The sequence below is a fragment of the Lissotriton vulgaris genome, chromosome 4_1 (assembly GCF_964263255.1).
Source record: "Lissotriton vulgaris chromosome 4_1, aLisVul1.2, whole genome shotgun sequence".
Classification (NCBI taxonomy): Eukaryota; Metazoa; Chordata; class Amphibia; order Caudata; family Salamandridae; genus Lissotriton; species Lissotriton vulgaris.
The window spans coordinates 37,756,907-37,772,373 of record NC_141691.1 but is presented as its reverse complement, the minus strand read 5'-3'; the positions used below and the strand labels follow the sequence as shown (position 1 = coordinate 37,772,373).

General features: G+C 38.8%; 1 protein-coding gene across 1 annotated transcript in view; it reads right to left on the bottom strand.

Moving 5' to 3' along the window:
- Positions 1–2,107: 2,107 nt before the first annotated feature.
- The window catches only part of LOC147718298 (nicotinamide N-methyltransferase-like), a 66,586-nt gene continuing 53,226 nt past the window's right edge, over positions 2,108–15,467 (bottom strand). The window contains exon 3 of the mRNA XM_086966685.1: positions 2,108–2,906. Within this exon, the coding sequence (XP_086822811.1) occupies positions 2,471–2,906 (436 nt within the window). The 3' untranslated portion in view covers positions 2,108–2,470. The remainder of the gene's footprint in view (positions 2,907–15,467) is intronic.

Sequence of the window (15,467 nt, the reverse complement as noted above, 5' to 3'; positions counted from 1 at the left end):
TTTCGTATTTCTTATGAGGGGTTGTTCCTAATGTTTCTATTTTAGCGAGGTCAAAAAGAGATCCCATTAGTGGCCTACTGATTTTGCTTGATTCCTTTTGTTTTTTTAACGATTTTTCTCTATCTGCAAAGACTAAACAGAGTATTGCGACTCTGTGCTTGTTTGTAAATAGAGAATGAACCAAAGAGAACCAATTCCAAAACAATAAATGCTAGGATAACAATCAATCAAATGGAGAGGGAAGCAGGCACGACGGATTACAACGGGGGCAAAGGCCTGCGTTACCTACCCTTCACTATCTGCAAAGAGAGAATACTCCTAAAAGAAAAGAGGGGGGGGCAGCGTTCAAAGCACATCAGCGTGCATAAACACGAAAATGTTTTTACCTACCACGTACTTGACATTTTAAAGCTTTTGATATTTGCTATTAAAAAAACATTGAAATTCACTGAAAAAACCATAGGTTATAGACCATATATAGTTAGGAATTAGCATTTACAAAACGTTATTTTACTCACAAAACCATTGAAATTTCATATATAGTTAGTTGCAGTAACTATATATCGCGCACCCGCAATCCACTGCTGATGATGTCACATATTACATCATTCACGACATGGTCAGTGAATATATATATGTATATATATCTCACAAAATTACCCCCAAATAATCAAACATGCATTAGCAAAGCCAAAAGGCTTGTTTAGTCTATTGTTCATCTACAAATACCATGAAAGATATCTTGAAGGACTTTTCCATTAATAGGAAGAACCTATGCTCAGAGTATCTGACTGCAGTTTGCTCTAAACTAACTCTGGTTAAGGACAATTAGGAGAACCTTGTAAACAACCCACTTCTCCAAAAACTGAGTAAATAAATATCTAGGAATCCTAATTTTATATAAAAATAATTGTTTCTTATTAGGTGTGCTTTAGTTAGCTGTAACACGTGCATGTTTATGTTGCTGTGTATGAGTCACATCTGTGCATATGTTAGTTCCTATTAAGAAAATGAAAGAATTTAAGATGCAAGATCTGTATTTTCTTACAAAATGAAACAACAATTCTCTAGTATCCTAACTAAAAGAAGTATTTCAAAACAGAAGGTTAGTCCATTATTATATTATAGTTTTCTATTATGTAAATGTAAATTCCATGTTCATTTCTCTTTGTAGCTAAATCATGCAAATCAAAAACTAATTAAAATCATTTGAAAATAGGCGCAGTTACGGTGTTTGATGAACTAATAGTTTCATCTCAAGTTTTATATCGATACACAATGGTGGAAAAGTGTGGCTCACTGGTTAGAGGAGGCATACCCTGAAGCAGAGGTCAGACCCGGGACCAGGGTTCGATTCCCGACGCGGCAGGGTCCTGAGCCCAATTGTCCACGGACTCGATAATTCTCGCTTCGGTGCCCACTCTAAGCACGAGTTCACACTATGCAGCTCTGGGCAATTAACTTGCTTAATCTCCACAACGGCCCTCGCGGCGGGATGCCTGGCTTTCACCTTGGGGATGCCCAGTACGGGTTATCTCACAGGGAAAAGCCAGGACGTGTTCCCAATGCAAGCGCCAAGATGCCCTAGGGTAAGTTGAGCGCTATATAAGAACACACATACATACATACATACATAATTTTAGCACATGCCATTTATGTAATATAATGCTATGGAATACTGTGTTCACATTGTCCAGTACATTACAAAAATTCATCTTTTCTGGGAAAGAGGTGGGTTTCTGCTAGATTGTGCATGATTTTCTTTGATGAGAGCAGCTACGAGAAATATTCTATTTCTTTGTGTGTTGCTTACAAAATTGTAATTTCCTGACTTACCACAGTAGGATACAGTAACCTCCTCTTTTCAGAAATATGTAGAAAGAAAGGGTGAGTGCCTGCTCAGCCTGATCTAATGGAAGTACATTCTCAGAGATGAAAAAGAGTTGATATGGTTACTGACTCATCTATTCTGTAAATTGAACTAATCAAGCAAGGGGGCTGGTTCCTGGCTACAGTTGTGAGAATGAGGATCCAGATTGTTGGCATTAGTATTAAATACAAAACATGTGAAGTCAGTAGATCAAAACAAGAAAGTCATAAACAGGTGGTAGGATGACATTGCTGTTTACTGACAGGTGTGTGCATCAACTACTCGATAATACTACCACTACTCTTGTGTATGCATCAGCTACTCACTACCACTACAACTACTATATATATGCATCAACTACTTACTACTAACTACTTACTACTAATGCAACTACTCACATGTATGCATCAACTACTCGCTATTGCTACTCAACAGTGTATGCTCGGCTTGATGAAAAAATGTTTTGCCAACATTTGACTGTAATTTTATGAAAGGGCGTAAGACATCATGTAAAACTGGAATAGAAGGAATTATGATGTTCATCCGATCTATCTTTTACACCAGTGTCCTCCTGACATTTTTCTCTTTTTTATTTGAAGACTAAGTTTCTCTTTCTTTACATGCTCTTAAATGGACAACATATTTATGATCTAGTACATCGTATAAACTTTCTGCTACACGATGATAAATGTAATCTTCCTGGATGACATAACCAGCCCCCTTGATAGCATCCTTCAGAAAATCCTGATCTATGCAGAGAAGAGGAAACTTGAAGTCCCCACATGTGTAAAATGTTGCTTCGAGGCACGCACTCATTATCAGATGTCCTCCAGTCTTTAAAAGCGAGGAGACATTTTTCAGAGCTTCACAGTAGGACTTCTTGTCTGTGACAAAGTGCTCCAAACAGTGCGCCAAGACCAAACAGTCAGCCTGAGGGTGGATGACGGGAGACAGAGGGTTACTGCTCATGACATCATGTTTGAGAAGTTTTTGGACTTTTCTTTTTAACATGTGCTCCTTCTCAGCCCATGTGTCACTGAAAGCAAAGAGATACAACCTGATTAACACACTTTTATTTGTTGACTAACACATGTTTTGTGATGTGAAGATGACGATTTTCAAGCCAGTTGTATAAAAATCTATAGATGTTTTCAAGATGGCTACCCCCTCAGGCAGTGCCCTCCACTTTATGTCACACACTTCTCTGCAGCAATCTCTGGTGTATAAACCAAAGGCTATACAAATATCATTACATTTCTACCATAAACATTCTGACTGTTTGCTTTCTGGAAATATTTGTTTGAAGACAAGAAAGAACATTGTGTACATTTAGGAATAGGTATTCTCAGAGATGTCAAAACCTTGGCAATGTTAATACAATGAATGTTTTGTGAAATTTGGTCATTTCCTGATATATTTGCAATCAATGCTTCTTTCCTCAAAATAACACATAATGTGGGAGCTCTTTTCCCTCTCACCATCTATCAACACTAAATGTGACACCTACTCAACTGTGCTCCTTACAAACTCCCATTATAGTTTGGTCTGATATTCTTCAAGGAAGCCATCCTGCAAGCCTAGGCTCAGGTCACAGTAGATTGGTCAGAACACCATTTAATTCCTTTCACCTTCCTCCTCTAAAAAATGGTGACAACCAAAACAAACAATATGATGGGTCAGAGTCATCCTCATCCTTTGTTCTCCTGCATCTTCCAACCACAGTATGACACCAGTGAGCATGAGGTAAACATCCATATGGCCAATACAAGAAACAATGCCAGAGATCATAAAATAGTTCATACCCTCTAAATTAAAGAGACAAAAAAGTTCTCGAACAATCTGAACAAAATAATCCAAATCCCTTTATAGGTTCAACTGAAAAATAACAAAACATATTTGAAAGCAAGGCTGAATTAAATATGAGGGGAAAAGACTGTGTAGAAAAATATCTTTAAAAAAGTATTTGCAAGTTATCAACTGTGTCAGAAAAAATTAATCAACAGCTCTGAAAATGTGTTCAGATTTATCACGCACTTCTGAAATCAGGAGTGACCTGACAAACTTTTGAAGAAATCCCCTTGTGATATGCTTATTTCACTGTTAATTATTCTTAGAGAGTGAATGTATCATAGAGTCACTGTAGAATACTGAATATGTCATGATGGTGGAATACTGAATATGTCATTGTGATACGTCATTGTGTTCTGCTTTAGCTTTGAAGATAAACCAGTTCAGTTGCTGTTTATATTGAAGCCTGTTGGATGGGATCCTTATGTTGGAATAAACTTCTGGACTTTCATCTATCCTGTTTCCTTGGTGGATTCTTAAAATATTACACTGGCGTAGTCGGCACTCTCATAAGGATCCTAACACAACTTATTTGAAGATTGAAGATTGGTGAGACTTTAAATCCATTATTTCAAATCTTCTTTAAGATATTCTATTTGTGATTTGATTGCACCTGCGGCTGGTTTTTTTAAAGTGCTTTGATGGCACCTGCGGCTGTTTCATATTTATTTTAAAAAAGAAAAGAGGAAAGGAAATTGTCTTAAAAAATCTAAGGCATTATATGGAATTCATATTTGTTATTTCTGCTTTCTTTTCTGTGGCTCAAAATTGGATCTTCGAGTTGTGCTAAAAATCTGATCTTGGAGTTGTGATTTAAGTACTCAGCATCTTTCTAAAGCATGTTTCTAAAGCTTTAGCAAATAGAGCTAAGTGTTGTTGGCTAAGACTGTGTGACTTAAACGGACATATTCAAGTGGAATTGTTGTGTAAATATCTTCGTGGATCAAGTGCATCAAGCGAGACTGTTGTGTGTCAAGTGTTACACTTAATTTGGAGTTGGGCGCATGAAAAGCCTGAACTGTAGCAGCTTTGCAAAGGTCAACAAGCGTCAAGTTTAACCAGTGTTTTAAAGATAAACATCATCTTGTCTTGAGCGAGTAAAGAATTTTCACATCCTGCATTGTTTAAAAGTCACCGATTGCCATCAGTGAACCTCGTGTCATCTCTCCGAACTTCCTGATGTAGAATGCATTCATAGACGTGCCTAGCAACCTGTTGTGTCTGAAATTATCCAATGAGGATTCCGTAGCGTTACCATTATGTTTTTACGTTTTTGCGTGGCAGCCATTTTAAAGCAAATGTCAAATTGCACTGTTTCTTCAGAATATGACTTTTAGTATAAATGTGTTTTATTTCTCTTCAGTTTATTTAGTTTTCTCTCGCTGTTAACATCGAGTGCATAACTCTTGATTTCATCTTGCAGGTAATGTGTTTTACTAATATGTTTTACGTCAGATGATGGACAACAGTGACATCTAGTAGATTTTCTGGGTATAACAACTTGGTGAACATTTATATAATATTAACAATTTGATGAACATTGCGTTTAACAGTGGTTGTTCATTTAAATCAATTTCACCTCATAAAACATTTTATTAACTGGGCATAAGTCACATAAATTTGTGAAGCAAAGAAAGTGAACCTTCTGTTCTTTAATCTAACAATATTACTGGACACAAGCTTACATCCACAACCAATAACTCAGGATTATTCATGTATACTTTTTGTATATAATTCAATGCTGATTATTATTGCTTGAATATTGTGTGACATTTGCTTTATTATTCTTAGTTTGTTTCATTTCTGTATCATTTTTTTTTGTTATTGCTATAGTCATGCAGATTGTCACTGCTGCTCCTTTCTTTTCATATTCTCCTGCGGAGCCTCAAATTAAGTGGAAGAAATGGTAGTGTTTGAGAGATATGTTTGTGGGTCCTCCCTTAGTGCAGAGAGAAAATCATCCTTGCTTCTACACTGTCTTGGTTCTGAAGGCCAAGATGTGTTTGACCACTTACCTGATTTATCTCCTGAGGAGGAAAAAGATCTTAATGAATACGAAATATGTATTAAAAAGTTAGACAAGCATTATTTGCTGAAAGTGAGCACAATTCTAGAACGTTATACTTATGCAAAACGGGTACAAGGCGAACATGAATCAGTTGAAAACTATGTGACCTATTTAAGAAAGTTAGCATCATCTTGCAAGTTTGGTAATGCAACTGATGAGAGGATTAGAGACCAGTTTATGTTTGGATGTTGCATTGAGAAGGTACGTGGGGAATTGTGGTTGAGGGACAAACCACCTTTGGACGAGGTTCTTACTGTGGCTAAACAAATTGAGCACACTGTAAAATGTGTGGAAACATTGGAAAAGGATTCTTCCAAGGAATGTAAGGTTGAGCAAGTTACGTCTAAGGTTAAAACCGATTTTAGTAAAGGTTCGAGAGGCAGTGACTTTGTGAGAAATAGTCAAGAGAAACGATCAACTCTCAAATGTTTTAGATGTGGGAGTACTTGGCATTTAGCCAATAGTAAAAAATGTTCGGCTCTTAATCAAACTTGTCTCAATTGTAAAAAGAAAGGTCATCTGACATCTTATTGTAAAAGCAGATCAATACCAAAGTTTAAGGAATTTAGTATTTACGAAGATGAGCATGATAATTCATGTTCCGAGGATCATGAATGTGGGCAGATCATAGTTCATGTGGTTGATGCTGTTAAAAAGAAAAATTCTCCCTGTGATGATATTCTGGTTGCAGGTGCTAAGACAAAAGTATTGTTTGATTGGGGGGCTAAGATCACTATAATATTGAATGATTTGTTTTGGAATTAGTTGAAAGATAAAGTGAAATTGATTAAACCAGATATTAGACCCTAAGCTTACGGTAGAAAGCATATTGATTTGCATGGATACTTTGTGGGTTTCATAGAATATAAGGACAGATTTACTACGGGCAAAATTTATGTTTCAAAGAAAGGTGACAGCATCTTGAGTTGGGTACATCTGGGAGACATGGGAATATTTTTAGATCCAAATGCTGATCCACCTATACAATTGAGACCTATTGTAAAGTCTATAAGTGTAACTAATGGTGAGGAGTACATTTGGAATTTAAAACACAAATACCCTAATGTGTTTAGGAGTGAATTAGGATGACTCAGGGGATATAAACACAAAATTTTGCTGAAAGAGAATTCTGTTCCTGTTGCGAGCAAAGTTAGGGGTGTACCCTTATCTGTAAGAGATGATATGGAGAAAGAGATTAAGAAATTGAGTGATTGGGGAATCATAGAGAAGGTGGAAGGGACAGAATGGCTTGCGCCATTCTGTTCCTTCCACACACCCCTATTACACCCCTATTCTGAATTAATGCATACTGATGTGAAGATGAAACCCTCTTTCTGCTCCCGAGACCTATGAAAGGTATTGACACATTGATTTCCTTTCTCTTGACCATCCCAATACATAACTCCCTAGCCCTGGGGGAAGCGTCAGACTACCTAAAAATTGGTCAGATCTTACCTCTATAGAAAAAATTCCAAATCAGATCTCAAAGATTGGTACAATTTCATCTCTAGCTCCAACTACCTATTTTTAGATGGTACTTGGACAAAATATTGAGATATAAATTTGAGGTTACAGAAATATCGGAGAAGAATATTGTGATACAAAAAGATTGTGATGCCGAAATTTCGTTGTCAAGAATAAAACTTTGTTTTGGTTGTGAAGAATACTGAGAAAAAGTATTGTTTTTAATTATCTCTATGCGTTTTAGTTCATATATAAAATGTATATTATTATTTGCATAATTGTTAACAATATTTTTTAATATAGTCTGTACATTTACGTAATAGATACTCTGTAATTTAATTTCTAACAGTAATGTATCGTGTTGTAGCAGGTATAGGGTGGGAAAATATACAGGTATAATTAATTAACAATTCATTATTAATTATTTGTCAAATATTTAATTGATTATTAATTAATTAAAGTGTGCCATAATTATATGTTTTAACTCATATATATGGTGGGCTGCTGGTTTTGTAAGGAAATAAAGTGGGGAAGTAATTAAGAAATACTCAATTAAGAATAAACTATGTAATGCATTACTATTTAATTAATTGATTATTAATTATGTAAATGGTATAATATTTATATATTTCAACCATATATTAGGTGTGGGCTGTTGGTTTTGTAAAGTTAAAGGGTGGGAAGTTAACTAAGTAATGATTAATTAATAATTAATTTAGTATTACATATTTAATATTTATGTAAATTGTGTAATGATTATATTTATTTAAGTTTCATACATAGATGAGTGATGCTGGGTTTGTAGAGTTAATAAAGTGATAATTAATTACCAATCGGTTAATAATACAATTTTTAATTATGTAAACTGTGTAATATTTATATTTTTTAAGTTATATATTATGTGTGGGCTGTTGAGATTTTTGGGGTATAGGGTGGGAAGTTAAATAAGTAATAATTAGTTAACTTTAATTATTGATTTATAAAAAATATGCAATTTGGCTATTAGTATTTCAATTGTGTTATACTTATGTATTTTAGTTATATTTTGAAATATGGGCTGCTATGTTTTGGGGGTATAGTTCTGAAAGATAATCAAGTAATTAATATTTAACATTTTTAATTGATATTTAATTATTACATTGTCTAATTTTTTACAAAATAAGGGCCAGATGTATGACCGTTTTTTGCCGTCACAAATGGGAAAGCGGCCCATGTACACACCTTATTTTGGGAGTCGTAACCTCGCAAAATAGGGTTTGTAAATCGCTATTAGGAAGGGGTGTGCCAAGGACGTCCCATCCTAAAAGTGAGTCCCAAAGGTATGTACCAGTGTTTTGAAACCACAACACTCATAGTTTACCAACTATTTTAAATAGGTGGTAAGCCACTCACAAGGGGACCACTTCCACTTTGTGAATAGATGACAAAATATTTTTTTAAGAGTAGTCATTGTGATGAATGTATAATCTCTACATAATGAGGTGGGTTAATGAACGTGCTCCTCTTTTATATACCTGTAGTATGGATATGGCTCAGGTATATAGTTTGTTCCTCCTAATGAGGATCACGATCTGAGGTTCTTTTATATAATAAATAGACCATATTTTATTTTTAATAGGCTTGGCATATAAAGATTCTGATTGATTAGCGGGGTGCATTGATGGTAAAATTGCATTCCACACCTTCTTAGGTGGACACAAAGTGGGTTACCTCTTGTGCGAATACACTAGAGGTAGGTCAATTACATGTATGCTTATCTTCAAGTAGTCAATTTGGATATTGGCCTAGCACCCTATGAGTTTAGGTAATTGATATGTATGTTTCCAGTTTTGTAACTAGGAGTGACTTCTGATGTTTCAAACATTTTAGAACAGCTATAAATATTATGAACTTTGGTCTCACCTCTATAGATGAGGTTAGTCTAGAAAAACCTTGGAACATACGAATGTCATTTGATTGCAGGTTTGAATGTTGTGATACTTCCCAGTCATGATTGGAATTTTTAGGGGCAAATGTGTAAGTAATCTGAGAAGAAAATAAGGGGTTTTTGTTAGTGGACATTTTTTATGAATTTGTAAAAAAAAATTCGAAAATCAATAACAAAAGTTTTAGAAAGTATAAACCTATAGTATGTTCAGTAAAATTTAAGAGACGTCGTGATTGTAACTAAGTGGATTTAAGTTGACATCTGCTCCATGACTTTATAAAGGCAAATCTCCTAGGTCATTCATTTAAAAGGGATAGATATTATGTTGTCGTGAGAATGGTGGCTTCAGCGTCGACGCTTGCTGCTTATGGTTAAATTTAAGGAACGAGGTGCTGCATCTAGATAATGATATTATACCAATACTTTGATTGATTACTACAAATTAACTGTTATTAATGACAAATGTATACGTCTTGTACTGTATCTCTCTTCAATTGGTTTTTATTATTGTGTGTAATCTTTAACTATACTGTTGTGATTTTGTATACATATGTATTGGCAAAGAATATTTCAATGATATAAGATTACATTTGAATTATTATTTTTACTAGTTTTGCTCGTCCATTTCAAAACTGGTGGAGTGGAATTTTCTGAGTGTCGTAAGATGTGTGCACTGACAGGTTGAATATAAGCTTTGAAAGAGTAATTGAATATTTTAGCTATGTTATCTTTGTCGCAAAATTAATTATTACTAGGGGTGGATGTACCTCGACCAAAAATAGAAAAGTCACTAATCTGTTTGTCTTGCTGTAAAGAATCCCACAGTACACTTTACTCCCAAAAACCGCAATACGGTAACTCATCAAACCTTATGTAGAGTCTCTGTGCCTATTCACAGGCTTTGTTTGCCATAAGTTGGTAGGGTATGCTCAGACGTGAGTCCCCTGCTCACTTTGCCACCGTATTCAAGCAAGCTTGGCTGAAGATGGCTGAAGTGGTAGAAACCAGTCCTAGGAAGCTTGTTTCCGGTCCAGGGAAGGCATGGCTTGGCAATTCGGGCTGGACTTTTCCCATGAGGCACAGGGTCAGACTGATTCGCATATCGCCATGTCTGCACTGGGGTGGCAGAGTGGGTTAAAGAACGGTGAGGATTTAAACCCAGATCTGTTGACTGGGTGTGAGTGTTTGATTGGTTCAGATGCTCCGTCCATCACCACCCCCTTTTGTACCGCTTTGTTCGTCATGAGTTGAGACGTGAGTCCCTTGCTCACTTTGCCACTGGATTCAAGCAAGCAGGGCTGAAGACGGCTGAAATGCCAGAAACCGGTCCTAAGAAGCATGTTTCCAGTCCAGGGAAGGCATGGCTTCGCAGTTCGGGCTGGACTGTTCCCATGAGGCACAGGGTCAGACTGATTTGCATATGGCCATGTCTGAGCTGGGGTGGCAGATTGGGCTAAAGAACAGTGATGGATTAAACCCAGATCTGTTGACTGGGTGTGAGTGTTTGATTGGTTCAGATGCTCCTTCCATCACCACCCCCGTTTGTACCTCTTTGTTCGCATTAAGTTGGCAGCGTATGCTCAGACGTGAGTCCCTTGCTCACTTTGACAGTGGATTCAAACAAGCCTGGCTGAAAATAGCTGAAATGCCAGAAAACGGTCCTAGGAAGCTTGTTTCCGGTCCAAGGAAGGCATGGCTTGGCAGTTCGGACTGGACTGTTCCCATGAGGCACAGGGTCAGACTGATTTGTACATGACCATTTCTGAAATAGGGGGGGCAGAGAGGGCTAAAGAACGGTGATGGATTAAACCAAGATCTGTTGACTGGGTGTGAGTGTTTGATTGGTTCAGATGATCTGTCCATCACCACCCCCTTTTGTACCGCTTTCTTCAGAGGTGTGGCCAGGAAAATTGACTAGCCCCTCTTTTATCATTACTCAAACCTCCCCTCCCACAGGGTTTGGTGCCAGACTGGCTGTGAGAACAATTGTTTTTCTTCTCCAGGCATCACTTTATATTCCTTTGTGAAAGAGCAGGTTTCTTTACAAGTTAATGAAGGTCCTGGGCCTTCCTTAACTGCCATCTTGCAAGAGGAAGAAAAACAACTCACAATACCCAGGTCATTGCTTCTGATCTGGGAGCAGTTTTCATAATTCATTAAGCACAAAAACTGTCAGGACATTTGCTGAAGAGTTAAAGTAAATTAGTTTAAAAGACCTCCTGACTGCAAAAAGGTAACTTTCTAGAGGTTACTTTTCCTGAATAGCTATTATTAATCCAATAATTTAACTTTACAATTTAATTGGGCATCTAAAAAAAAATTAATAATAGTGTTTAAATTATTTTTCTAGCTGATCCCAACATAGAGACAGCAGAATTTATAATCTAAATTGTACCCTAGTTTTCCTTGTAGGAAAGCAAGAACTTTGAACAGTAAAAAATATTTTGGTTCTTGTAAATTAACAAATATCAGAAATAATACTCTTATGAGCAATACAAAGTTAAAAAGATGTATTGCTGTTCAAAAACACCTGGAATCAAGTGTAACAAATCTACTGCACCTTGAGAAAATTAACCAAAATACTTTTCTCTAAAACACTCTCACATGGTTGCACATTCTCCACACATCCTACATTTTACACCTGCTCCAATGCACCTGCTTGCAGAACCATGGACACATCTCATTGCTGTTCCCGGTGTAAAAGTACCAGACTATGTTTGACAACATTCACTTTACCACAAGGCTGATACTTAAATTCAAACTCTTTCTTTCATATGTATATACCAGATAATACATCTCCAAAGAGACATCACTCCCTAACTAATGTGCCCCTCTTCTAGACTGGCCACTTAATCGTTACTGGGAACTGCTGGAGCTCAGCTGTGGTGATTTGCAGCAGTGGTGGACTGCTGTGGTCTGCTAAATTGAATTTGCCTCAATGCTGCACAGTGCTCGGCTCGCTGGCCCTGCTGGCATCGCACTTTGCAATACTCTGAGCCCCTCTTGCTGGACTCAGGAAAATGTTCAGATGATGAGGCTGCAGCCAATGGTGAACTGAGTCTGTTACACTTGACAGCCATGCTTTCTAAGACAGCAGCAGTGCAACGTGTGTCATAGGGTACAAGCATGTGACCCTGATGCCCACCCAAAAGACTTGGAGGCTGATGAGTTGTTTATCATCATGGGCTCCATCTGGGTGCTAGCGATGTTGACTAGGGGCTAGGGTTGCTGAGATGGGAGCCTGCAGTAGTCAAATTTACAGAAGTACTGGCATATTTTGAAGACTTGCCTCTTCTGTCCTGCCTTTGATTAAATCAAATCAAAGAAATCAGTTCCCACTTGTTTGCTATCTCTGATATCCCTGGCATCAGCATTTACCTTATCACACCTTTCCCTTAGTGGCCATATGACTCAGACCATTCTTAATCCACGTGAAGGATGAAAGAGGCCAAATAACCCCTCTTTTGTACACACACTTCATGCTGAAATGTCTTACCATCTTTGTACAATAGAGGGCTTTTACCAGCTTACAAATGCCTCATATTTTTTGCCAAGAGGAGGCACTAGTGGGATGGGCTTGTCATGGGAAACAGTGAGGTGGCACATGCTTGAAATGGGTCAGGCACCTTGCCTGGATCCACATGAGGGTTCTGCCATGTCCTAATGGATTGTTTGTTTATTAAAGACAATGTGGTACACTTGATCTGCCCTGGTCCGCTGAATTAAACCAACAGCCTGTGTGGTTCAAAAAAATAATGAGTGGAGTTTGTTGTGAGTTTTCCATGTTGGAATATAAATAATTAAAAGACCACAGTGTATTTCTACATGGCAGGTTCAGACAGCACACCATACCTCATGGGATGGTCAGGGCGGCATTATGAATGCATGACTTATGTATTTTAGTGTGGTGATGTAAACATCTCTTGTAGGAAGCTGGCTCTTTATAGAATATACAAAAATAAGGTATAGTTTGCACAGAGTCCAGCGAGTTGCCAGAGGTACAGTGGAGGCTAAAGTAGGTAAGCTTTTTTTGTGGTAGTGTGGGTGAGTAGTAAGGCCTATCCAGAGGGTGTGTTAAGTATTTTTTATTAGTCACTCAATCAAGGCTAAGTGTACACACTCAGAGACAGATTCAAGACCGATTAGGTACGTATAGCAAAAAGTATACTTTTATGTTATTTTCTAGAACCAAGCAGAACTTGGTACAGGTAGGTAAAATATGCTTTCAATTCTAAACCGTTAGACAGTTATTACTTTTGGATTGCACTGAGTACTGGGGGTGGCATGACTAGATACCACATCTAGAAATCTTACAATACACAGTAAGTATGACTTTTAGACTTTGAAGTTTAGTTATCTTTTCTCCATACAAACATCTGTTCAACCCAGAACATTTTAGGGCCAAAATCTCAAAACATGGGTTATTTTAGGAGAAAAATGTTTATCGGCGTTACAGGTAAATAAATGTCTTACAAGTGAGAGTTTTCGGGTGTTAGGACCAAGGTTCCCTAAAGTCCAGGTAGGTACTTATATTGAACCACCAGCAGCACTAGAGTGGCTGGGTGCAGGGGCAGGGTAAAGGATTCCAATGTTAGCCAATAAGGCTAAGGGCTACCTCGACTGGGGGCTGCTCGTGGACAGGCAACTTGATCTCGGGAGCCAAGCTCCTACGGTAAAGGTTAGGGCAAAGGGGGTCTACGGTCAGCGGTGCAGAGGGGGCCAGTTGCAGGGTACCTAGGAGGGGTTGGGAACCCAATGCAATCCTAAGAGGGTTTCCGGGTTTGATTGTGGCTGCAGGCTAGGTACAGGAAGTCTCCTGGGTGGAACCAACAGCAGGGCAAGTATGTTGGAGGGCTTGGGGATATAGGCCAACCCCAGGTCCTCTTCCCCAAGGGCCAGGGTGACTGGATGGATGCAGGAGTGCCTTTTGAGGTTGGATTTCACCTTACCGGGCAACTTGCGGCTGAGAGGGTCTCTGTTCAGAGACTGCTGGCAACATCAGGGAGTCCTGGAGGGGTCAACCCATTGTGGACTCAGGCTCTGGAGCACTGGGGGACCTCACTGGGACTGGTGGGCCACTTGGACTCGGGCCATAGGTGACAACTACAGTGGTGGTTCTAGGCATCAAGTCTCTTTGTCCTCAGCAGGCAGTTTCGTCTGAACTGAGCTACTGTTTGCAAGAGATCCAGTCTTTATTGAAGGCAGTAAGTCCTCCCTGGGGATTTAGAGGTTGCTGGCTGCAGGACAAGTCAACTTTTGGCACAGGATCTCTGGAAACTGCAGATGGGCCGATAGGGCTGGGGCCAAGTCATTTCTTCTCTGTAGTCTCCTCTGCAGTGCAACTTCTTCCATCCTTCTTCTTCAAAGGTTGCAGGAATCTGTTTTGTGGGTTCAGGGTTGCCCCCGAAACACTGCATTTAGGGGGCATTTTAGAGGGTTTTGGGGTAGTAAAAAATGGGCTACTGACCTTAGGGTAACTACATCTTTGGAGTGCTCACCCTTATTGTGGGTGCGGGTATACTCTCTAATCCTGATTAGAGAGTGCCTGCCATCTGCATCTGCAAGATGGTAAGCACTGGAGAGTGGGCTTCACCTCACCTCTTCCACATGAGGTGTGGGGTTGGCACAACCCACCCATTATCTTGCTGAAAAGGGTGTGAGACAGGAAGGGGCTTTGCTCCGGATAGCAGGAGAGGCTGGGGATTGTGTTACAAAGGAGGCAAGGATTTTTAGGCTTACCTACCACCAATAGCTCTTTCTGACTTGGGGTAGGTATGACTACCTCTGCCTATGAAAAGGCTTTTTTTCTGGGCTCAGTGAGTGAAGCCTCCCACCCCAGGGGTCCAGAAGCCTGTCTTGTGGTGGCAGTCTGGTATTAACCAGTCAGGGACCCCCCAGAGGGTTGATTTTCAGCAGGCATCTCTATGATGTCCTCTGAGTGCATTGTATAACCCCTTCAGTGCTGATGACAAAGCCAGCTCGTCATGGGTGTTACCTGCCCTGTGCTTATGACGAGCTGGCTTTGTCATGAAGCATGGGGATCAGAGTATTTCAGCACCCAGCGGGAATTGCCTTAGCAGCCAAGGTGTTAATAAATACCACACTGGCATCAGTGTGGGTTTGCTATGATGAGACGTTTGCTACCAAACTTTCCAGAATTCAGAAAAGCCATTATGTTGCTGTGGAGTTCATAATTACAAACTCCCAGACCATACATTCATTACAGCTTTGCTACGCTTGTCTAAGAATGGACTTAGATAATGTAGGGGTACAGTGCTCATGCAGCTACA